This window comes from Strix aluco, chromosome 7, assembly GCF_031877795.1.
Source record: "Strix aluco isolate bStrAlu1 chromosome 7, bStrAlu1.hap1, whole genome shotgun sequence".
In the NCBI taxonomy this organism is placed as follows: domain Eukaryota; kingdom Metazoa; phylum Chordata; class Aves; order Strigiformes; family Strigidae; genus Strix; species Strix aluco.
The window spans coordinates 1482092-1507985 of record NC_133937.1 but is presented as its reverse complement, the minus strand read 5'-3'; the positions used below and the strand labels follow the sequence as shown (position 1 = coordinate 1507985).

The following is a 25894-nucleotide window of genomic DNA, read 5'->3' as shown; positions in this document are numbered from 1 at the left end:
CTTTGCATCTCGTCTTATGTTAGAGTGTTTCTAATGATTATTTCTCCTTCCGTACGTGGCTCACCAAAGGCGACAGGCTGAATGTGCAAAGACTGCGAGAATGCAGATGGCTTTACCAGCAGGCAAACCAGCAAGCGCCGCTGCCAATAACCTCTATGAAGAGCTTGGCGACAGCACCATGTAAGTATTCCTTGTGATACATCAATAAAATTGTTAGTGACCAAAGCCATGATTCACTTTCCAGGGATATCGCTTCGTGCAGTCTATGTCAAAAAGGCTTTTCTTCGTGAAGGGGTCTTTCCCCAGCTGCTTGGGGTTCTGAAACATCCAGAAAATAAATAGGATGACTCTGTAAGGAGAGACAAAACATTTTAGCCTGCTAATGGGGATTTCTTATAGTGCGTGGGGGAATCTTTAACAGGTTTAAGATGGCAAAAAGTAGGGTATAACCAGGTGTTTTTTTTCTAAAGCAAGAGCCTACCAGCAGGCCATTGCTACCAGGGTGAGCCAGGGCTGGGCTCCTTTAGTGCCTTCACAAATCCAGGCATGCATGCCACATTTTTCAGAGCTGTTGACTAAACACTTCCAGTGAAATTGCTGCTGCAAATTCCCCATTTGCTATAGTGAGAAATATTCTGTTGGATGAAGTGGGGTTTTTTTGTTCTAAATTTGAAAGTGTTTGAATATTGAAATTAAAGATAAAGGAGCTACTAAAATAAAGAAACCACTGGCAGTTAAATGAATATGTCTTTTACCTATTACATGCTCATAAAATAATAATATTGCAAAGATGCCTACCTTTTCACGCTTCTGTAAATCTGAAGTTTATGAACTCCAACGACAATTTAACTCTCAGTATGAAAATATTGCAGCGGAGAATAGCCAATTAATATTTGTACCCTGCTGGGGGGTTTTGTTGATAAGCTTGCCACACTTACTCATCTATGTTTGTATTTTAAAACCAAGTAACGCTGAGGAGCGTAGCATTAATGTGTTTGGAGGCAGGTAGAGAGAGAGCTTCTGGTGTCGCTGAGGATTTAGAGCAACTTTGCTCTGTTTTCAACCATTATTTGTTTTGCTCAAAAAGTTGAAATTTTCCAGATGCTGTGACTTTATAAAATGTTAAAGAGGCATGACAGAGCGTATCACTGCTGCTTTAACTCTTAGCTACCTGAGTGCAGTCTCTGCGTTTGAAATAATACCAGAGCTTGAGCTTTTCTGGGGAGATAGAGGAGCTATACTTGAAGGAATAATATCTTCTAACTGCTGAATTTCCTCACATGACTTTTGTCTTTGTGAAGTGTTACTGCTCGGGCAGGAAGGGAGGAAAAACATGTTTGACAGTACCATATAGTCGCATTTTTGAATGACTGCTTCTGCTTGTGAACCACATGAGATCACATCTGTACGCTTACACATACAGTGAGGTGCCCTGCTGGGTAAAATTCCTATTTCCTTTGCACTTAACTAAACTTCTACTGAAATTAATGATTCACTCCTAATTTTACTGGCAGTGATATGAAGCTGATTATCTATGGGAAGTGGATATCCCGATGGATGAACCTGCGTTTTGCACTGATGAATACTTTATGCTAAACACAGAACAAGCCTCATTGTGCTGGGTTTTTACCTGCAAGGATTTTTTTCTAATGTTTTTGTACTGCAACATATAGGTACAAATTTACAGATTTGCAGTATTGACTTTGAGGCTTATATTTATGTTCATTTTGACTAAAAATAGTTTTCATTGCCCCAAAAACGATTCCATATTTGGAATATTTTCTCTCAGATGTCTTTGCATACAGCTAAGATATACTCATAGCTATCATGCTGAGGAACTGATTAAACATGAACTAGTAAAAATCCTTATAAGATAATGAAAATCCTTAGGATTTTAAAGCAAATAACATGCTCCAATAAAAATATTTACAAATTATCTTTTTTTTCCTGTCAAATACTTGATTTCAAGGCACTGGTGTACCTTAGGAAATTATTATTTGGAAAATACCATTTATTACCATTTTTCATGAATTTTAGTAAAATATTTCCTGTCTTTACTTGTCCTAAGACAGTCCTCTTTCATTTGCAGTGCTGCCTTGAGTCTTGTTTTCTTAATTCAGTGTTTATAGCAAATGAAATGGAACTAAGCTCTTTAGTTTTAAATCTGCCTTGTCTCACAATTTTCATTTTTCTCTGTCTTTGGATACATAGGCATCAGTAAGTAAGCTCATTTCATTGTCTTAATGTTTGTAGCTAGTAGGAACACTAGTTAATTTTCCTTTCAGTAATTCCCATTAAACCTTGCAATATGAAACTCATATTTTATTTGTCCATTGATCAAGTACAGGAAAGACATTTACTGTGAAGTTTCAATACTTCTATGCTTCTTTATCCTTTTCTTGGAAGTAGAGATGAAGTATGATTGCTGAACTTGAATGGTGTTATTTCGAAAGCCAAACAGTCCTACTACCTTAAAAAAACCCAACCCAATCCAACAGTGAGTGCATGCACAGAGGTTTGCTTTCAGTTCATGGGCCTAAGATCTCACAACTGGATGCAAGCAAAATCTTTCTTTTCTGCCATCTACAATTCCTTGCAAGGCAGGCGCGCTTCTTTGAGTTTACAGAAATGTGCTTCAAACTGGTGAGCTGATGTTTCTCATTGATTAAAATACCTATACATTAATAGAAAAAGATCGCAGGATAACCTCATCCTTGAGAGGTGTCATGCAAAATGAAGATGGATCTGAGAAGCTTTCGAAATAATCTGTTCCAGTAACATAAAGGTTATGTCATCTTGCATGAGCCTTCTACTGGAGGGTTTCCTTCAAGTTCAGAATCATTTCTTTCTCTCGCCTCTAAATAGATTGAGGGTGCTTGACCAACCTCAAAGTATGTTGCTTTAGAATGGAGAATTAGTGTATTATTATTGTGAAGTCAATTATTTTTCATACCATTATATTCTGCCCAAAGGCAAGCCTTAGGCATACTGGTTTTCAGAGAACTGTAGTACATGGGGAGAGTTTATTCACTGGTATAACCCTTCCTTTCCTGGGTGTTTTTCACAAATGGGAGAGTGATTCCCTGTGCTCTGTGCAGTGATTCTTCTCATCAGTCCTCTCAGGTCCCTCTGACCATTAGGAAGCTGTAGTTTCTCTGTGTGGGTAATCTTCCAGTCAAAACAAGAAGCAAAATTTAAGCAGAAAATGTGTTTCATTACTAAATACAGACCTTCAGGGAACTTTTACATATTAAATAACCTAGAGGAGATTTAATGGCTCTTAATTAACTCCTATTCAGTATCTAGCTATTTTAATTTCTCTTCCAGTTTTGCTGGGGAATATTTAACCATCAGAGGTTAAATTTCCATTGATTTAGATTTGGTAATATTTTCAGACATATGAAAAAACAGCACCAGAAAAGACGGAACAATCTGACCCAAGAGGTCTAAAACGTCATTTTCCAACATTCACGTAATCATGGAAAATGTCGTTTTCCCCCTATTCCTTTGTTAATAAAGCCTAACCCTTTTTAATCTAAATTCTAAAGAATATTACTCAAATTTTGGTAGAAATTTTAACTCAGCGGGTTTTGTGAAAACATTGGACAGCTCTAAGTCACTAAGGATGGTTTTATATGGTATTTTGATTTGTGTGTGTGTAGATGTCATTGCTACTCCTGCTATACTTCAGCTGCAGTCGCTTAACTGCAGAAAATAAGAAGGTTTGAAGTATGACATTCAAAGTGTGGAGTACCAGCATTAAGCAGAGGCAGTGAAGCTGTAAGTGAATTGTACAAAAGTGGAATTTAGTCTTTATATCCCATTTCTACCATAATGTTCCCTTATGCCATCATGTTCTCACAGATGTCTTACAGATATATTTAATATTTCAGAGAGCTTTTTAGAGTAGGTGTCCTTTTCAAGACCGCTTTTTTGTTTGGAGGGGGATTTTTTTGCATCCCCATGCTAGACAGCAAGTCTGGTTAGTTACAATAAATTTGTACATGGCAGCAATGGAAATACATTTTGATTCGATCTTGTTGCTGCTGAGGGTGATCTTCTCTTTGAAAGGATAAGGGTTTTGTTTTTAGCTCTCTCTGACATTGGCCAATATCTTAAATTTGTCACGGGTTGGAGGTGAAATAAATTTATTTTCAGCCTCAGGTGAGCATTATTTAAAATAGGGCTCTAAGGGCACATTTTTCTAGTAGGCAGTCTGGGGATATTGATTTTGAAATACTGTTTATCTTAAAATCTGGTCAGAAGTTTGTGGTATTAAAAATCTTTGAGGAAGGCAGGTTAATGAGGCACTCAGGGGTGCTCGATGAATTCCAGAAAATGGTGAGACCTCCTGCTTTTGGTGTAGACACTCAGTGTAATCCAGCTGCAGGGATTTTTCGTTTGGTTTAATGTGGTACAGAGATGAAATTCATACACATATTGATATTTCTGAGTCAATATGTGAATCATAAATGCAAGGAGCAATGCCCAGCTTGTTTAAGAAACAGTGTCAGGAGAATGGTCTGAGTCTGACATGCATCTCAGCTGACTGGCTTCAGCTCCCACTGGCTTCCTCACAGAGACCCTACAGGTCTGTGCTTCAGGGGTGCCCAGGTCCACCTCTGACTCCTCCTGGAGCTCACAGTTGGCTTGAACCACAGTTCTAATTTTGTGTGTGACCTATGTCCAGTCCTTGAAAGGAAATGCAGGTACACTTAAAGACTGCCTAATCATACACAGAACAGCATATTCTATAGAATAGCAGAGTTTTGATGCACAATTATTATGAAATAGGTTCAATGTAAAAATCCCTGTGAATATTCTATGTTGGCTGTGCACAGTATGGCACAGTGCTACTGCCATTTGAATGATGCAAACACAGTTATATACACATACACTATGCACACCATGAGTCCATATTATCTCACAGAGAAATTGTATCACATAACTACATAGCATTGATGTTTTGATGTTTTGTGTCACTGTAGAGATAGGGTACAACATTGATACTTTTGAAATCCAAAGGGGTTTTTTTAAGAAGAGAGAAACTTATTTTTGAACTTGCTGAGTAGCTGAAAACTTGTTTTAATTTTTCTTCCTCCTCAAGTCCTTCTCCCTTAAAGAAGATGTAAAAGTAAATGTCTTGCCCAGTAGTCTAGAAAATGTGGTCTTTCTGTCGGATAGTAGTAGTTTGCTAGAAGTAATTTAATGGCTCTGATTCATATCATAAGTTCTTCTTTTCTCTCTCATAAGTGTCTATGTCCATGCATGTTTTCCTCACATGTGATTATCTTCTTTTCTTTCAAGTCTTTTTCTTCTCTACCATTTCCAACAAAGCAGGGGAAAAAAGTCAGTCTTAGAAGAAGGAGACCGTCAGAGAGTTATAAGCAGCTTTGCTTCCCGTGCTATTGAGGCTCACAAGCAATCTAATATCAATGGATCATTGAACAATAATCTCCCCAAATCTTCAAGTAACATTACTTTTTTATCTGACGAGAACCCATTAACTACTCAAAACCCATTATATGTGGAAAGTGTCACTCAAAGTCCTGCTGCTGCTGGGTTTCTACGGAAAAGAAACGGTACTCTAGACACTCTTTCTCCTTCAGGACTAGTCTTGAGAGATGCCTCTTTGGGAGGCAGTCACCGTGTGTGGACAGTACCAGCTCACATTGCTAAGAGACACACGCCTGGTTCTCCAAGTGGGACCGTTATCATGGACTCCATTCAGTGGCAACAGGAGAGACTCAAAGCAGAGATTGAAGGAACTGAAAATCAGCGTAGCAGTGTTGATATTAGCAGCCCACTGTTTCAAAACATAAGTGGCCCCAGGTTAACTGTAAAAGAGAAGGCAAGACAGTTTGAGCAGCAGGCTTTGCAGGAAATGAAGCAAGTGAAATCTCCTGATGTGAAATCCATCCGATCGCCAGCACACGGCATCTGTTTCCAAGAAGGAGAGAACATGCTAGAGCAGTCTCCTAAAATTGCTGTTGCTTCTCCTTGCCTTCGCTCTTCTCCTCCGTCCTCTCAAACACCTTGTGCTGAAGTAGTTGAACCAGAGGCCTCTGCGGTCCCCTCTGTAATCATCACTCACCACGACTATCCTGAAGAACTTTCTCCTCCTCCAACTCACAAACCAACTCCTCCGTCTTTTAGGATAAAGAATACAGTTTGCCAAAGTTTTCTAGCTCCTCAGACCAAAGAAGTTATAGAAAGCATTCCAGATCCACCTAAAATTCCCCCACCCCCTCCTCCCCTACTGCCACCTCCACCTCCACCACCACTTCCATGCCCTCCTCTGTTGCCACCACATCCTCCGCCCTTGCCCACAGTTTGTCTTTCTTCTTCTTCATCTCCTCTTATCACCCAGCACCTCTCTCCTGCCAAGCATTCAAAATCCCCTGCCAAACAGCCAGCTGTACCGCCACCGGCCACAGTGCCAGAGACTCCTCCCCGTAGGGAGCTCAAAGGTATTCTTAAAAACATTCAGAATTTAGCCGCGATCGAAAGGTCTGTGGCCAACATGTACAGCCAAATAGACAAAAACCACGTTCTGCCCAAGCATGTTTCTAAGCTCAAACCGGTTGCAACGCCAGAGCTGGCAACTTCAGAAGCTGTGGCTGAGCACAACCAGCAGAACGGCAACTTGAGCTGTGTTGTGGAGGAGCTTGAGAAATGCTTTCCATCTCAGTCGACAGCACTGTAATATTTACGGTTGGATGTTTTCTGCATGTAACATTTTGAGTGAGATGACTCAAATGCAGCACACGGTATCTGCCTCAGACTCTAGAAATCCAGACTTTTTCCCTTTCTCTGCTGTGTGTCACTGCTTACGCAGTCCTGATCCCAAATTGAGAGACATTGTCTTTCCTGTTCACTCGGAAATTTTTAATGTATAATAATTCTACAAGTTGTTTTCTCAGAACTACATCTTACTGTTCTGTGATGCTGGTTCTTAGTCTGTTTACCAAAAACTCTTGGGGAAAACTGCCCATTTTTACCCAAGGATCGGTCATAGACAGCAGAGGGCTTGATACTGCTTTATGTTAAGCAGCCTTCACTGTAGGTAAAAGCAATAAGCAGAGCAATTTTTCTGCAGCTGTGATTGGAATCTCTTGCTTTGCCCATAAAATGTATCACCTGGGAGGAATCTTACTGTCAAATATCGGATGTCAAAGAAAGCAAGTAATGGTAGTAAGCAGGCTTGGCAATAGTGAGCCGGAGTTATTGTCGTGATGCATCTCCGTATTCGGTGGGAGATGACGCCGCGCTCTGCTATGCTGGCATGCTTTCTTTCAGCCCATGTTTGCATCTCAACTCAGAAGGGGTTTGTCTTGATCTGTCACTAAAAACCGGCTGTCTTCCCTCCTGTTACCTATGTTCTGCCTTCCATTGCATTTTTTATATTGTACCTGCATGTTAAAAGTTTTTATTTTGTAAATTTCTTTAATGTACAAAGCATTTGTTTGGTTTTTATTTTGCATGTGCATGTTGTTGGTGTCTAAATTTCATGCTAGTTTGCCATGAGCTTTACAGCTGAAACATCTCACTTAAATTTTAATAAAGTCACTCTGATTAGTGTCACCAAGTGAAGATTTTTCAAGTACTTGTAAAAATCCATGTAATATGGATTTACTTACTGGCTTTTTTGCTCACAGTCGTCTAAATCAGACCTTTACATTAATATGTCAATTATAGAAAATTAGTTTGTCCTTTGAAAAATTGGTAAGTAAAAGCAGTTTTGGCATTTAAATGAATGTTAGTTTGGTTCAACTTGCAGGTTTCCTTTTAGTCTTTTACCAAGATTCAACACATTTGTGTTTACTATGACAATTTTAAAAAACGTGTTGGGAAAGGAGGATATTACATAATAAAGAAAAACTGAAACCCCAGTTCTGTATCAAATGTAATTCTGAGCAAAAAGGTAATTAGTTATTTATCAGACTGTCTAGAGATACTCAGCATTTCCATGGTGCTTGGCTTTTCCTCTTTTCTCTTTTGTTTTATATCTGCAATTAGGACATGTATGGATGCTTCAGCCAGAAACTGCTGAAGGTAGTTTCTCTTTCTTTGTCCAAGAGCCAAACTCCATGAACACCATCACACAAGATTTGCTGATACATTAGAATTTTTTTTTTGCTTAAAACCCTTGTTGAGCTAGACTGTAGTTTCAAGACACATATAGTAACTAAATGCGTGAGGGGAATGATGATCGATCATAGCATTTTTGCTGTAACAGAATCTGTATAATTTACGAGATGCACACATGTAGGATACCTGACAGTGATGCTAAATTCTCCAAGAGTTGGCACGACTGCAGCACCCACAGCAAATTATCAAAGTTCAGCAGCTATTAGGTAGAGAAAGTTTTAAGGTTGAAGAGCCAGAGTTGGAAGATGGCTTACGTGTTTACTTGCTTCTGTGCATCTGCCATGGGCCAGGTGTGGAGACAGTGGGACAGCGGAAAGTGTGCAGAGATGTGCACAAGAAACTATTATGCTGAGCATGTTCAGAGTGGATCTACCCTAAGACAGAGATTTGAATTTAAGCAAATCCCACTTTAGAGCTTGTAGACCCATCATGGATGCTTTTGTGAAGTTCATTACATCACTAGTGAAATATTAGACAGTGTCTAGTGTCACGCAGCAAAGCTGCAGGCGTTTAGTAATTCACAGCATAAACTCCAAAGGTTTTATTCAGCTACAATTATTTGTGGCATTCCTTAAGCAGAAAGAATGGACAATCACACAGGAGCTCCTTTTTAAATACTTAGTTTCATCAGTCTCAGAAGAGTCTGTGGGGGTCATGGTAATAAGCTCTTCACTAATGAGGAACACCTACTTTCTCATTCTGTAAACCTTTATTAAATTGGAAAGTTTAACAAAACCTAGTTTCATTTTGTCTGGAATTAGTGCAACCTTTTTTCTCCTGCTGGTTTTTTGAATAGCCTTTGTTAAAAAAATCATTCTATTAGACTGGGGAAGAAACTATAGCATGTTTTTTTAACTTAACCTAGGGAAGTTCTGTCCCATTGAGATGTCTGGATGCTGCTGGGGTTCTGCACCACGACACATTATTATAACCAATATAGGAGTTGGTAAGAAGTTGAGCATATATAAGCTTATTGACTCCTCTTCAGGTTGTCTGATTTGGTTAATTAGAGTCAGATGCAACCCTGGGTAAATCTCTCATCCTTTCATCAGCTGCTTGACTGGGCTGAGTTCTGAGCAGAGATTGCATCAGGGGAGAGCGTTTCTTTGCAAACCCGTTCACAAAGCTGAAATCAAGCAGTAGCGTATCATTACTCATCTCCCTTCTAGATTGTCTCTCCACAGTTCCAGTTACGAACTGCAGGAAACCTCCATTTTAAGAGTCAGGACAAACTGATAAACAGTTGCCACCTCTGAGCAGTAGCTGTAGTATTCGGGGTTTATGATGCTTTTGCTTTTAAGATGAAAACAGATGAAATAGCAATAGCCTGTTGGGATGCCAGTAATTGGGCAAATTGTTGCTTTAGGCAATTCACAGTTCCTTTAACCTATGTCAGCAATACAGACCTGTGAGAGGTTGGCACGTTTCGTACATGTAAGTTCATTCTTGTTTTATCTTCCATGTTAAGTACCAGCAGTGTATACCAGATGTCATATTATCCTACCATCATCATAGGCACTATGTCCTTGCTTTCTGTTTTGCATTGAAGATTTCTCTCTGACTGACCGCAGTGAAGTCTGGCTGATAATGTTTATCCAGAAGCAATTCCTCCCTCTCTGGAGAGCTTTAATTCCTTCCTGGAAACACATTATGTTGTTTTTGACAGAATAGATCCTTGTGCTGTATTGAGTGAATGGGTATTTTTTGTCTCTTGGGGGCTTTTTTTTTCTTCTAATCATGGCCACAGCAAACTATAAGAAAAGTATAAGCATAAAAAGCACAGTGTGGTGTTATTTTTACGAAAGTTGAATTCCAAATTTAATTAGAATTACTTATGTTATGCTTTTAATCTGCAATATAGTGACTATTTGAGAGCAATTAAGAGTAATAGGCTTACTTATCCTCTTTATCTGAAGATTGTTGTAAGCGATATGAAAACTAAATACAGTGCTCCTCAAGTGGGCTTTGAAAAGTCACAGATCGTCTTTTGATGATAAATCTTCATTTCAGTTGTTCATTAGTTTTATATTACATGGGCAACAGCATTAATTTAATGCTGATAATCAATTCCATGTGCTGAATATTAATAGAAAATTTTATAGATGGTGATATTAAAGAATTAAAAGGACTTCTACTCTGTTCTTTATTATTTACTTGAGTGTAATTAAAGACTTTCCCTAGACTGATGTATGTGTACTAAGTTAAGCTCAAGATAATTTTGAGCATTTATCCTTTCTTTCCTAAAAATAAAAAAAATTAAAAATCAAGGCTTATCCTTAATAATAATGCTAAGACCTAAATGCTGTTCCCTAGTTTTGTCTAAATTATTTTAATTTCCTGGCACAAAATGTGAAAATAGAGAACTTGTGGTAGACATAGGTGCCTTTGTCATGCATATGAATGGCTCCAAGAAAATGAATTAAAACAACAACAAAAAATTTCCAATGAGATCAAAAGCACAAAGCCTGTGGCAGAATAATCATAGATAGCAAAAATAATTTAACTCCCCCCTGCTGAGAAAATGTTAGGAAATGTGTAATTTTAATAATAATGTGGTTACAAGAAATTAGCAATCGAGGCTCCAGGCCAATTTCTAGGAAGTCCTGAAGTAGAAGAGAAACTGTTTCACTGCGTAAGCAGACGCATGAAATAACAGAGTCTCTTTGTAGCTGGTCTCTGTAGGTGTCTGAGACAACAGAGGTGGTGAACTGGGCAGGACGTCTCTTAGGGGAACACAAGGAAAGCCAAACACAGCATTCACCCCCTTTCTCTTTGCTGAGTCCCACTGGGTGCACTGGCTCTCTGGCTTTTGGGGATTGGGGACTTCTTCTCATTCATTTGCAATCTAAAGCAAGAAAAGATCCCAAAGATCCACTAGCCTTTCTCATGCAATGATTCGTACGTCCAGAGCAAATCCAAAGAAAAACATATTTTGTATTGTAGATATGTATTTCTTTTCTTGCTAGTAATATTTCTAATTACATTATCTTTTCACCTCTCCCCAGAAAGAATGGCAATATGCATCTTTAAATAGTCTCACAGAAGTATACTAATATCTTTTTTTCTTTTTCTGACTTCTAGGCGAGGATATGCACAGCAAGAGGTAAGGCTGTTCCCCAGTTATATTTAAAATACTAATTACATCAGCATCCTTTACCCATACAACCTATGCTGTGAAACTCATTGCCATTGGGTGTTTTAGAAGCCAGAAATACAAAGTGGCTCAAAAAGTTCATGGTTCACAGGGGGCTAGCAACCAGCATGGCACAGACGTAACCTCCAGGCTAGGAGACTGCTCCTTGAAAAACTGCCAAAAAAAGTTTCCCAGGGAATTCCCTCGGTGCTTGCTGTGTTTTCTTATAGCACGCATGATCACCTGCTGCTGCCTGCTCTCACGGGCCGGGTACTGGACTACACAGACCTTCTTGGCAACGCAGCGGAGTCAGTTGTTCTTGCAGCATCTTTTTCTCCAGCAATGAATAACGCTGAGAGTTTTCTTCAGAAATCTGAATGAACTCATGTAATAATTGGAAAGTTCTCCAAAATGCATTTCTATCATAAAGACTGATACTTACTGCTGAGAGCTGGATGGTTTTACTAATCTTAAGGTGTGCGTCTGGAGCCTCCTGCTCCTTACTCAGTAGTGGTTTACAAATGGCAAGCTTTCTGTTGTTCTGCTGTGATTTTTCCTCCCTTTGCAGAGCTGATTTGTGTCTCTTAATTCAGATACAGAGCTTCCCCATTTCTCAGAGTTTCGTTTTGACCATGCAACTTGGCTGAAATAGCGCCACCAAGTCTTGGGAGCAGTGTGGGGACAGTGGTACTCATTTTCCTGAGTAAATCTGATCCTAAATTATGGACAGCAAGTGATGGGCATCGGTCTGTCATTTGCAGAAAACTGGAGCTACAGAGTAATGAACAACATAACTACCAGAAATGACCCATGTTTAGCTGTGAGACACCTGGGAGGAGCCATGTCATGCTGTCGGTCCTCTCCATGCAGCCTCCCGGGGTCCTTTCCCTCATGTCAGCATGCTTTTCTCACTGCCTGCTGCATACAGAATGAAATCACACATAAGCTGTAGAGAAAACAAGAGAGATAATCCTTCACTGTCATATTGGTATTGTGAATTAAAGAATATTTGTGGTTGTGAGGTAGTTAAAAGCCACTGAGGTATATATAAATATAGAGAATTAAAGCGATGGTATTGCAGTAGAAGCTTGGAGAAGAAATCATATCAGTTCAGGTTTTTAATAGCTGAATCCCAGACTTTACTGCAAATTCCTATAGATTTGCTTTCTACCTGTTGTGGATAATTTTTGGTCTGCCATTGTCTCCCTGCTGTCTCCAGCATATACCACACAACAGTTCTCTTGGGCTCTGACAAAAGTTCTTGACCTAAATAATTTAGAGAATCACCACATAGACTGGGAATTTGATTCTGTATTAGGCCAAAGAAGTAGTGGACTGTAAAGTGATTTTACAACATTAGGTGGTTAGCAGGGTTCTACTTCTTACTGAGTATGGAAGTATCCAGGTGACTGCCATACAAAATGCTCTGAAGGACCTGTGTTTTTAGGATTTCTTTCCAATCTTAACTCAAACACAAATGACCTGCACTTTAATTTTTGCTGCCTAATTAACTCCTTTCTAATTTTCTTTTGTAGCAACAGCAGTTGCTGAGACCTTCTCTTCTCAGACCAGAGGTACTGCTATTTTTCATTTCATAATTATTCTATAATTTTAATGGCTTTTACATAATTTCCTAATAAAAACTTGTCTGTCTTAGGTAATATTTTTCCCTGAACTCTTTTAGATAAAAAGGAAAGTCCTGACAATGTTACCCATTTATGTTGTTTTAATTTAGTATTTTGAATTTACCTCATCTTGGTATTTTCCACTTAAGCATCTTTTAGTTGCTCCCATGGACTTCATCACACAGACTGAAGGCTCTCCTAGTTTCATGTCCAGATTCACAGACAGAATAATTTCCTCACTGTCCAACCGCAATCTATTTTTTCAGATGTCAGTCAACTGATAAGTAATTATTGTACCTAGAGATGAACTAAGCAGTTGGCCTGCCAAGGTAAAGAAAAGTGAAAGGCTGTGCAGTGCTCTGAATTATAAACCCAGTAATTTCAATTTCAAGTCTTTTAGACCCAGTACTATTTCCAGAATAAGCAATAGAGCAAATGTAGCTTTTGTGAGACATTGCTATCGATGGTATTTTTGTGGTAAGAATGGTGATTGTTTCTGCAGTCATTACATAAATAATTACAATGAGATGCTCTGACACAACTTTAAATTCATCGGACGGGAGAAAAACCTCTAGGAAGCTGTGAGAGATGCCATCCCTTGCCAAAACACAAGCCCTTGGTGCTCTGCAGTTCAGAGCTGTTCCACAGAGCAGCCTAATACCGGTGTCTGAAAGGGGCTTAAGGACACACTGGAGCTTTTGTAGGATAAAGTACTTAGCTTAGTCGAATGCTGCTCATGATTGTTGATGGTTGAGAAAACATTTAAAAAAGAGACCTGACAAAAAGCATAAGTAAAGTAGCCCTAATCTTTCAACATAGCTTCTTCCTTTGAGAGAGGCACGGTATATTTGCTGTAAGTCCAGTTTACTGAATGAGGTTTTTGGACAGGATAAGTGAGACAGTGTCCCACACCTGAACAGCGTCTGCGTTTAGCTGACTTAGAACAGTCGCTCCCAGGGAATACACCAGGGAAGGGCTCATTTAAAGCTCCTGTTGGCTTCTCAGTATGGTTCTCGACAGATGTCAATGTTCCTCAAATTATTATGGTTTTTTTATTTTGCTTGTTTGCACTTTAAGGTACTGTTCTTTGTGCCTTTTTCATCAGTCTTTACTGTGTCTAACTGTTTGCATTCAATCAGTGTTTCTTTTTTGACAGGAGTTAAGTATGGAATCTGGAATTGATCCAGGGCAGGAATACTATGGGCAGGATTACTACAGTTATGAGCATGGGTACATTTTCATTTTTCATATATATTTCTGAAAATGCTGCCTTTCCAGGTTGGTGATGTTTACTATTACAGCATCTAATCTGGAGATTTACCTTCACTTCAGGATTACTTTAATCTTTGTGTCCATGAAGGTGTGCGCTGACAACAAAACGCTTTTTAAAAGTTAAGGGGGCGTTCCTGCTTCTTTAGGAACCCAATTATTACACTTGCAGGGCGTATACCCCATCTATCATGCTGGTTTTATATTCACTTTTTTATTTGCATATTTCTGCTGTCTTGGAAATTACTTTCCATCATCTCCTCCCCTTTTGTGGCTCACCAGCCTGCGTTCAGTGACTGATACTTTCCGCTCACAGCTCCCAGCCAGCATCTGGCTTTTCACATTTACCTAGAAAAACATCCTGCTGCCTTGTTCTGACAGTGCCCATCTGACTGCAAGCACTTCAGGGATTATTGCTGTCCCTACAAGCTTGCAGGGACTCTTCAGAACTGATCCCAGGGAACCTGCTCTTTCATTCCCTAATAATAAAAAAGATCACCCCAAAAATCAGGTACCTGGAAAGGTCATTGCACTTGGGGGATTCTTGACTGATCCCAGAGACCAGAGGTTTTGTGTCACCACTGAGGAAAAAAGAATAATAATCTTCTCAAAGGTAGAGAGAAAAAAGAGCAAAGGAATTCTTGTCCTTTCGGGATGTGAGCGAGCGCACTTGTTGCTGTGTATGGAGACACACGTGAACGCATTGGTGCACGTTATGAAAAGATGATGGTGTTTTTGCCAGGTACGAACTGCCTCAGTATGGGAGCCGCCGCCGCTTGCTGTCTCCTTCAGGGATGTACGATGAGTATGGGGAAGTCGTGGTGGAGAGCGATGGTGGCTACTACTATAGTCCGCATGGGCCGACAGCAGAAGAGGTAAGCGTCTCCGGTGTGTTGATTCTGTCTCTGCAACAAGATGAAGGACCATTAAGCCTTGTCAAATGTGTTTTGTAACTGATTAGAATATTGTGTTCTGTGTAGACCAAATAAGGAGCTCTTCCGATGCTAATCATTGTTTGCCCTTCTGATGTGTAAAGTGTACGTCAGAGATTCTTTCTAGAAAGAGAAAGGAATTGCAAAGTTTCTTTTAATATCCACATCTATCTCAATGTAGATTTCTAGTTCAAAATAAAATCCACATAGCCTTAGGTAATTCTATTTTATATTATTAACCAGATGGGATATTACTAACATTCAGCCTATAACTGGTGATTTTCCATTGAGACAAGAAGTCACCTACACTCATTTATTGTAAAGTTCATAACTGAATGTAAAGAAATTCTAAAATGTCAGTGGCAGCAAGAAAAAAGTTGATGTAAATGTTCCTTTTTTTTTTTTAAATCTAATTCTCAGAAGTACTAGACTCTTAATCCATCACATGGGTTTTAATTAAATGAGAAGAGATAACATTTCTGAGCCGGTATTGTTCCCTGCTGCAGAGTAAGGTAGTTGTGCACTTGCAGCCTATTCTAGAAGCAAAACTTTCCCCATAACTTTGGTAAAAAGCTATTCTAAAACAGGTAAGTTAATGCTGATGCTGGGAAAAAATGTTGCATTTGTTCCTGCTGACTTATTTTAGGGTGCGAGCTTTCACAATAGCTATCTTCAAATTGTAATCAAGTTCCGTTTTCATAATTTGCAGGGGATGAGTCAAGGCAGAGGTCCTTCAAGCAGAGGTATAAGCCAGAGAGCAGGGCCTCAAATAGAAGGTAGACCTTTAGGTGGTGGGATGGATCTAAGACATGTTTCTGGAAGAACATATAGGACCAGCCAGGGAAAAAGGAAACTAAAAGCAGTGATGCATTTAAGTCGCGTAGCAGTCAGTGCTCACAAACCAGTAGGAAGAACTGAGTCTGCTCGTTCTCCATGGAAGAAAGCAAAGATATTCCCGATGATTCTGCAGAAAGTGAAAGGCGGTAGGAAAGATTCCAGTTATGCCAAGCTGATGTCAGCTCGCCAAGTGGACGGTGAGAAAAGCATGGTTATCAGGGGAAGTTACTTCCAGAAATCGACAGATGACAGACCTTCGATGAGAAAACTAAATCACGTGTTAAAACGCATTAGTGTCTCCAGAAAATTGCAAGAGCCTATTAGCAAAGATTTAGTGCATGCAAGAGAAAAAGGAGAGGAAGAATATGAACGAGATGAAACAAAATCAGGAGTTTCAATAAGTATCACAGCAGAGAGTGAGCACGAGGATAGTGATTATGAGAAGAAGAAAAAGAAGAGAAGAAAATATGCTTCAGATGAATCATCCGTGAAGAGTAGTAGCTCTGGCTCAGAGTCAGAAGATAAAGACTACCTAAAAGTAACTCTGGACCAAGATGAAGCTACTGAAAGTACTGTGGACTCAGATGAAGAAACTGGGCATGATTTTGGGGATTCTGATGACGAGTCTGGATCCAGCTCTAGCAGTGAATCGGAGGAGGGCTCATCTGAAGAGGATGATGATGAAGAAGACTCTGACAGTGATGAAGATGGTAGCCTGTCACATAGCTCATCTACACGAAGTTCATACAGCAAATCAGGGAGTAGTGAGTCCAGCAGTAGAAGAAGCACTGAAAGGTCCAGTACAAAAAGTGGCAGAGGTAGTTCTCGTGGCAGAACAAGGCGATCCAGCCAGAAATCAAGTATTAGCTCTACTGCATCAGGTAGTGACAGGGACACGAGCTACAGGAAAACTTCAGGGTCCACCCATAAGAGCAAAACTTCCTCTGCCAGCCTTGAAATAGAAGACACGATAGAAGAGGTGTCAGAAGAAGATGAACAAGTGGATGTGGAACAAGCCAGCGCAAGCCCCAATGAGACAGCAAATAACTCAAATAAGGTAGTTTCTGAAACATCTGCCAATGCAAAAACTGCTGCCACTGGAAAAGGCAAGAAAGGAAAATCAGCTAATAATGGTGAGGATAGCGTCGATGAAGGCGCAGAAGAGGTTGATACAGATGCTAGTGACAGGGAGGAAACTATCGATAAGAATGAATCTTCCTGCCTAGAAAGTGAAATCAGTGTTACTTCCAAAGGTACTGAGGGGACAAAAAGCGCAACTAGTGCCGCTTCTGGTAAAACTGCTACTTCCCCTGATACCAAGAATCAAAGTTCTGACACCAACACAAAAAGAAAGAAAATAAGAAAAAAGACGTCCCGAGAAAACGGTCAGTCTCAGTCAGATGAGACCCTGGATACTGCCATTACGGAGTCAGAGACTGCTGGTGATTCTACATCCTTTTAAAAAGGAGTGACAGTAGGTGGATGTTTTGCAGTAAGGAGTGATCTTGTTTGCTGTGCCTTCTGTGTGGTCTTTCCTAAGCATTACACTCTTGACTAGAGACAGCCAAAAAAGAAAATGTCAAAGCTTATTGCTTCAGCATTTGAACCCTATATGCTGTTTTAAGGATAGAACTGTAGAAAATCAAACTAATGTAATTCCTCTGAGAGACTATTCAGGTATACTTAGTGGTGAATATAGAGAGATTAATTTTCACTGAGCAATGGCAGGAAGGAATACTTCCTTTCACTGCCTATTTCAATAATGTAGTAAAAGAGGTATTGTCTTGATTCTTAAGTTTAATCCTTTCTGCATTGTGTACATTGTGAAGCAAAGCAAAAATGCATTTTTCATTAGCTGTGATGGATAGCTTGACGAACCTGATGGCAAACCTATTAAGGGCCCTACGTTCGTGCAGGTTATGTCTACCACAAAATGGAACACTGCAGGAAGGAAAAGGGGCAAAACATGAAATTCAGTGAAGAACAGGAATGATGATGAGGATGAAAAGACTTAGAAGTCATACATGGTTTCACCTTATGTTTCCCTACCGTACAACATTTGCTAATCTTCAAATGAGTTCTCTATTATAAACATTAGCCCTGTTTGCAGGGAGGACAACTGAAATTGCAGCAGAGCAACACTCCCAAAACAGAGTATTACTAGCAGAGCTGGGATTAAACTGTTTTCTGATCATGGTATTCAGGTTTCAGGTACCAGCGATGTACAAGACAGGAATGCAGAGGTAGGTGTACAAAGTGAGCTTGGTCAGAAAAGGAAATGGATTACATTTTCCAGCTTCTGCCGTTCCCAGCTAACAGTACAGTGATTTTAATGGGTTTTTTTAAACATCTATTTAAAAGTTTGAGATGCGTAACAGCAAAGTATTGCTGAAGGTAACCATCACCTATGTTCTATATTTTGGTATCTGCCTTTTAAAATTCAATAACCTCTAATATCTGATGTCATTCCATAGAGAAATCTTCATTAGCACAGTTCTGCTCAGAGTGAGCATGGTGGAGCAGGAGAGACTTCTGTTACTGACAGCGCAAGTGGACTTTGTGTTTTCATATAAGAAGCAAGCTCTGCACGATGTACCTCCTCACGGAGCTCCTTTCCGTGCTGCTAGCACACAGAGTCTGCAAGCTTTGTATACGCACAAACTATCTGTACTTTATTTACCTTGTATCAAAAGCCACAGAGCTGTTTCTCAGCCACTAGATGTATCAAGATAAGCCATAAGAAGCGTAAATAAAATTAAAGCTTTGAGCCAGTACTGGATTAGTCTTGTGCGTGAGCTCTTGAGAGCTAGTACAAGTTCTGCCGTATGCACCAAAGCTCTGCCAGGAAGTCTCTGTTAGACAGGGGAGAGAAAAATGTTTGAATTTTTAAGCTACTTGAGCCTTCCGTGGAGTTACCCTGTCAGGACAATTAGTGTTGCAAAGCGTGATACTAACTTTGCAACTACTGTCTTTAATTCCGGTTGAAATGTGAACTAGATTTATGATCACCTACTTACGTTTTTGTATTCCCATATAGCACAAAGTTGTAGCTGCACACAAAGTTCGAATGCCTTTTAAACTAGTCAGTCTTTTCATCCGAGTATAGCTGTGTGAAGAAAATTCGATGTCTTTATTGGGAACAAAAGAATATAGGCATCTAAATAATTTATACAAAGTGCAACTTCCCAAAAGCTTAAGAGTAATCACCACCTGTTTATACCTTGCATGATTTTCTTTTTCTAAAAACTGTTTTTTCTTGTGTGCATGTGTATGTACTGCAGTGGGAGTTAACTCTGATGGTATCTGCTGCTTTAGTGAAATAACAGTGTTTTCATTATTAATTCAAGAATGATAGTACCTTGTTTCAGTGTACTGCAAGGAGGCATTTATTTTAAAAAGATCAATTATAAATTAAAATAAATAATGGTTTTTCTGTAGTCACTATTAGTACAAAGTCACAGCAATATGGAAGTTGTTTACATTAACTCTTCAAAAGAAGAAATTATATAGAATCTGAAATCTCATTTCTCCACCATCTTCCATGTAATAGCAAAGCATCTCTGTTGATTCCACCAGATTGGAACTGGCACAAAGCCTTATATCAAGCTGTTCTTTTTTTAACCAGTCAATTTTGCCAACGTTGTGCCTGAGATTTTCACTTGTGTAGGTGCTGAGATCTTTCCTGCTTGACGTGTTATGCGTATAAACCAGACCTGAGCTATACCATTTCTGCACTGAATTTACAATTTAGTAATACTCTGGAAGAAAACTTCTAAGGACTTCCTAGCATTTACCCATTAGTTAGTACAGTAGTTTCTTAGAAGTATCATTTACACGTGGCTTCATCATCAGTGCCTTCCAATTTCTGTTAGAAGGGGTTATTAATCTAGTAGTTTTTCACCTCTCTTTGTAAGACAGAGACATCGCTTTGTCAAAATATGACTGGCTTACCAATATCATGATTTACAGAAGTTTTCTTTCAGAACGTAGTGTCTCCATGCTCAAAATTCTCCAAAGATGGTACACTTCAACTTAACAGGAGCACAGCAGAATGCATCTTTAGCTAAAAAACCCACCACCAACCCGAATTTCTCACTATTTTCCAAACCCGAAGAAAAACATCACAGTTTTTATATACTATCTGACTCACATTATGCAGTTCATGAACTAAAATTTATCTGTCTTCAAATTTTTTAGTACAAATAATTGTTTGCGTGTCTGAGCATTAGGTATATATGATAGGGGCACACGGTCATGTGCCCCTATTAAGAAATATCTGTGTACATCTTAAGAGGAAGGGTACAAAAGACCAAGTTAATAAAAATTCATATGAGTAGCTAGATAAAACATAAGATAAATAACAGATAGAAAAAGGTCAGGAAAATGTAAGAAATATCACTGAGATTTAACGTCATTTCTATTTATTGTCAAACAGTGGGCCAGAAAGAAAAGGATCAAGTTGATAGTTGACCCAGAATACGAGACCAGCTCCACTGGAGAAGACAGCGCTCCTGATTCCAGCCAGAGACATCGTCTCAATAACCCGAATATTCAAAACAACATCAATGGTAACATCTACATTGCACAGAATGGCTCTGTTGTCAGAACCCGTCGCGTTTGCCTTGGTAATAATTTAAAAGTCACATCTCCAGTGAGGCTGGGGAAACAGTTCAAGAAACTGGACAAGCTTGCAGTGACACACGAGGAGAATGTCCCACTGAACACGTTGTCAAAGGGACCATCTTCTAGTGATAAAATGAACACAAGACCTTGCAGTGTCTCATTTGCTTCCTCTACTATAGGGGCTGAAAATATAGTAACAAAGCCAGGGGGCTCCAAAATGAAAAGCACAGAAGAGCAAGCGTCGGTTGTTGATAATGAGGATGTCAAAGAGCCCTTGGAGTCGCACAGTGAACACACACAGTCAGATGAAGAGGAGCTCTGGATGGGCCCTTGGAACAACCTTCACATACCAATGACAAAACTGTGATTTTATTTTTTTTTATTTTAATTTTTACTTCAGTTTATAATAAACTGCGCTTTTTATTGTCACTACGGAAAATGTATGAAATTTGTATTGTGCACATACGTTGTATACTACAAACAACACGCTTTAAAGTTTAAAAACAAAATTTGCACTCACATTTGTACCAATTAATTGTCCTCCCCAACAACTATTTTGACAGGCTCCCATTTCACTAAACGATACTTCATTTAAATTAATTAGGTTTTTTTGGATCTTGATTTATTGTTTAATAAACAGTAAACTACTAATAAATGCACAGCAACATTTGGTTAACTTTTCAGACAGTTCTATACATGCCTAGCTTGTTTTTCTGTATGGTACTTGTGGCTATACTGTTTAGATTTGGAAATTGTCTATTTATGTTCAAGATTTATATCCAGAGCTCTTGATTCTGAACTCAGAGTAATAAATTAAAAATAAATCCATGAAAGTCAATGGAGCAAATCCTCGGGTGGCTTAAATTTGAGTAACAATACCAAAGTCGATAGCGATATACCCAGTTTATGCAAACAGAGGATCTCGCTCAGCACCTAGCTAACAAACTTATTTAAGACTGGAATCGGAGTTTATAAGAGTATAGCACTGTTACATAGAAAAGTGGAACAGGAGATTAAATAAGATCAAAATTGCAAAGAGGAAGGAAATGTGTAGCAATTAATCTTATTCAGAGTTACCTGGCCGTGGTTTGTTCATTTTCTTTTGTAAATTAGCTCATTCCAATTTTCTTCTCTAGACAATTTTTCATCTTTTCATCTCTTCCCACATCAGTTCTGTTTTCTTCTTTATACGGTCTTTAGCTCTGGTTTTTATGCTCCATCAGTAATTGTCATCCTATGGCTATATTTCTCCGAAATAAACCAGGATGATACACGAGTCTGTGTGATAGAAATAGGCATTAAAGAGTAATTAATAGGAAGGGGATGGATACATTTTCAAGCCCAGCTAACTGTTGGGTTAAATGGTACAATCACCATTCCACTCCAATAGTGTTCAACATAAACCTGCTGAAAAGACAAATGGATCATGGTGAAGAGGATAAAAAGTGAATATTTTACGAGGCTAATATGCATAAACGGATCTGTGAAGGGCAAAGGGTGTCAGAACACACACACAGAATTGTTTCAAAAACTTTTAAGTAAGCATTACTTGTAAAATACACTACATAAATTTTGGCACTTGCTTATAATTGTACCTCAAAGGAGTGTGTTGTGTTACAACTTGAATAATGAATGAGCTGAGAAATGCCGCTGTTCATACTCACCAATACCTAAAAGACAGGAGCAATACAGAGCAAAGTATTTTTCTCCAGTGTGATACAGGAAACAAAAAAAAGAAGATACATATTCACATGAGAAAAGTGTTCTGTTGTATTATGCAAACTTTTTTTCAAGATAAGATCAAACTAGTTGTGAGAACAGTATGGATACCTGTTGAAAGATAGGAAGAGTCAACAGATAAATGTGTGCAATGAATAAGGAAATGATTGGCATCGTCATTCTTCCCCTGTTGTTATAGTTGAAGCTTCACCAGTTCTGGATGATGATGGCTGTTGGTTCTGCCCTGGCAGTAAATGGACTTCTGCTACTGTGATTGTGTTTGTTTTCCCCTTGCACAGGTTCTCCTCCACAGATTCCTCTTAATGTCTGTCTTTGGAAGCTGTTCGCATGTTATGCCGATGTAAATGTGACACTTCTGTCAAATACCTCCTTGTCAAGCTGAGGATTCCAACCAAATATTTTGAGAGATGGTGCTTGTTTTTAGGCATGAGAAATGCAATGTAGCCTACCACATAAGGAGAAAAAAAAAAAAAAAAAAAAAAAAAAAAGACCGGGTACTTCTTTCTCCTAACGCTTTTACCTTGGCATATTTGCACTTGGGACCTAACAAAAAATAGCAGTTTGGAGTTTAGCTAGAGTCTGAACATATAGATAAGAATGACGGAACTAAAAAACCACAACTATTCTTTGAAATAACTAGTAAAATGTTATACTTAACCCTGTTCAAGATACTGTTATTATTTCGCTACATCAGTTTTATTGCAAGATCTGTCAGCAGTCTGGTTCTTACTAAATACTTTGATAAGGTCATATGCTTTTTAGAGAAATGTTTTCTCCAGCCATTCCCAGCTTTCTGAGGGGAAACAAAATCATTTCTTTTCCCAGAGACTCACACCAGCTTTAGGTCTAGCTCTGTGAAGGATTGCCAGGCCTAGCACTGGTGGTCAGTAGTGCTGTGCATGCTTATCAAAGGCAAAACCTGTCAATACAGTCTCCTTTGTGCTGTCCAACTACTCAGAACTTTTCCCATGAGAGCATAAGAAATTTCATTTTATCAGCAATGGGTGGGGTTTATCTAAAATCTAGCTTGGTTTTAGCTAAACTTGTAGTGACTTTCAAAATCTTGAATACTGTTGGCAAAGAGAGGGCTTTGTGAAATCTTTCACAGGTGCAGAAAATTTGGGGGGTATTTTTTCTTTATTATTTTCTGTGGATGTAATATTGTAAATCAGTACAGAATTCAGATCTTTATTTTCTGGGGATGCCATACTGTAAATTAATACAGATTTTAGACTGTGAGCAAGCAGTGGGTGCCAGACCCAACAGCAGTAGCGGTACAGACAGGTACAGTAGAAAAAGTTCACTTCTACTTTTCCTTTGGGAAGTGAAGTATTAACGTGGCTTTGGAGAATTCAGTAAGTAGAATAATGCATCTGAGTCTTGGGATATAATTTACAGCTGTTTAACCACTGAAATTTGTAAAGCTGATGCAAGGCATGAGCATTTTCCCCTGAGTGGCAGAACTGGTCACTGGCTGGCTGATCAAGGGTGATAATCATTGCTCCTGACACTGATTTAATTTGTACACTCTTCCAAGCAAGCACTGACTTTTGTGGTTTAGTGTGGCATATTTTCAGTATAAGCAAGATTCAAATGACTGACTGTGTGGCTGTAGAAGGGCAGTGTAATGCCCACTGTGAGGCAGAACAGGGAATGTCAAGAGAAAAATGAAAACTTTTTTTTTTTTTTTTCTCCTTTATTTAAGTATATACTACTATGAGCAAGACTATAAAGAAAGCCCTGCAGATTTATCGGGGTCCTGTTAGGAAACTTTAGGTGGTCTTGCACCCAGGTTTTGCCTGAGTTGATGTGGGGGAAAGGGCAGTGCAGTGACGTGTGTCCCTGTCTTGGTGCCTTCTGCTGGCAGCACTTTGTCACAGTGTGATCACTCAGCATCCCCCCGCCCGAGTTTGAAACCTTCCAGAACCTGGTTATGTCACTGAAAAACTTTCACAGTCAGCAAAAAGAGAAAGAGATTGGAAAAAAAAAAGTCTGAATTGTTAGCAGTGGGAGAACAGCATCAATCTCTGACACAAATTTCAGCTTACATGACAGAAAACCACATAAGGGAACAGCATATTTTGGGCCAGTCACAACCAGGAAAGTGCTTTCTGGAACGTGTCGCACACTCCTAAAGGAATACAGCTTGATATTTTAAAAAGTCTCTAATGGATCACAGCCACGGTGGTTCTGGGTTCTTGTGGTGGTCATCTCCAGGTTGCTTCTGTGTGGTGATCTCAGTGGTTGGGACGTGGCTTCTCCTTCTCACATCTGCTCCTAGCAAATGAGAGTTGTAACTCAAAGCTTTACAATGAGGTATATTTTAAAGCTGGTGGATACTGATAAATGCTTCTTACCTCGTCAGATTTATACTTGTGCTGCAAATGGGAGTATACATTTGAATGCTTTTTTTATCAAGCCCTAGTTCATGGCTGTGCAAAGCCAGATATAAGGATGGCAGCTTTCTGCTGCTCAGCACACGCTTGCTGACCCTTCAAATGCTGCGTACAGAAATGGTAACTTTGAGTTACCACTGAGTGTCACTTTGTTTATAGTCTGAGAAAGACTTGCATTTATTACAAAGTATTGACAAACCACAAGGTTTGGTAAACACAAAGAATGGCGCAGTTTATCAAATGGATTTTGAAAGCAGCTGGTTCTCAAAAGCCCCTTAGATGAATACTGAGGAATATTACCTTTTTTTATTATTATTGGAAGAAGAGAGTGTCAGTAATTTCACTGGACTAGGAGCACTAAGCGCAGCTGATCAAATGATAAAGCTGTAGCACAGGCTTGGATCAATAGTGTAGCAAGAACATGAGGAGAATCAGGTAATTCACTCGTAGCATAACAAAACCGAAGCTTTCAGGGCAGCACCAGCCTGGATGGCTGGAATGCAGTTTATCTTTCTGGCACTGATTGTTGCTTTTTACCAATACGCGATAAAATTATATTGTTCCTTTTGTGAGCCACTCAACGTGAGCAACACCAGCCCTGCAGAGTGTTCGCACGTTGTTAAGCAATGGCTGTCCGCGATGCTGCCGTGATGCCCAGAATGAGTTGCAGCATTCCGAGTTGCGTTTGCCTGTCCCCAGATGGATGCCATAGAAGCCTGTAGGTGGCTGTGGCCTTCAGGAACTGCTGCCATTTGGCTCTGTCTAAGCAGCCAGCATGGGGTGTGTAAGCACGGGGAGCCCGCGCTGGAGTTCAGCAGGAGGGGATGCAAGCTCCTGGTTGTGTGGAGAAGGGCTACTTGGAACTAGTAAGCAGTTCTAGCCCGAGAAGGCTTAACTTGCATTTTCTCAACCTGGCAAGGAGCAGCAGTTTCCTCGGAGAGCTGGGGCAACCACATCGAGCTGCTCGGGCAGCAAATCCACCAGGGCACTGTGGGCAGAAACGTGGAGACCCTTGGAGTTACCATCCTTTTGTGTAGGCCTGGAGGTTTTAACCAGTCTTTGGCTTTCAGGAGGTCCTGTTGAAACTCTAGCTCTGGGCAGGCTGACCTTGCTTGGAGCAGGTAATAGCTGGTACGTTGTTTGTGCTGTATTCAGAAGTGTGTTTGGGGAAGGGACAGCATCTGTGCA

General features: G+C 39.6%; 1 protein-coding gene across 1 annotated transcript in view; it reads left to right on the top strand.

Moving 5' to 3' along the window:
* PCDH15 (protocadherin related 15) overlaps nucleotides 1–21417 on the top strand; it is a 459942-nt gene extending 438525 nt beyond the window's left edge. The window contains exons 32-38 of the mRNA XM_074830171.1: nucleotides 70–180; nucleotides 11233–11254; nucleotides 12820–12858; nucleotides 14066–14139; nucleotides 14921–15053; nucleotides 15820–17289; nucleotides 20383–21417. Of these exons, the coding sequence (XP_074686272.1) occupies nucleotides 70–180; nucleotides 11233–11254; nucleotides 12820–12858; nucleotides 14066–14139; nucleotides 14921–15053; nucleotides 15820–17289; nucleotides 20383–20937 (2404 nt within the window). The 3' untranslated portion in view covers nucleotides 20938–21417. The remainder of the gene's footprint in view (nucleotides 1–69; nucleotides 181–11232; nucleotides 11255–12819; nucleotides 12859–14065; nucleotides 14140–14920; nucleotides 15054–15819; nucleotides 17290–20382) is intronic.
* Nucleotides 21418–25894: the final 4477 nt, after the last annotated feature.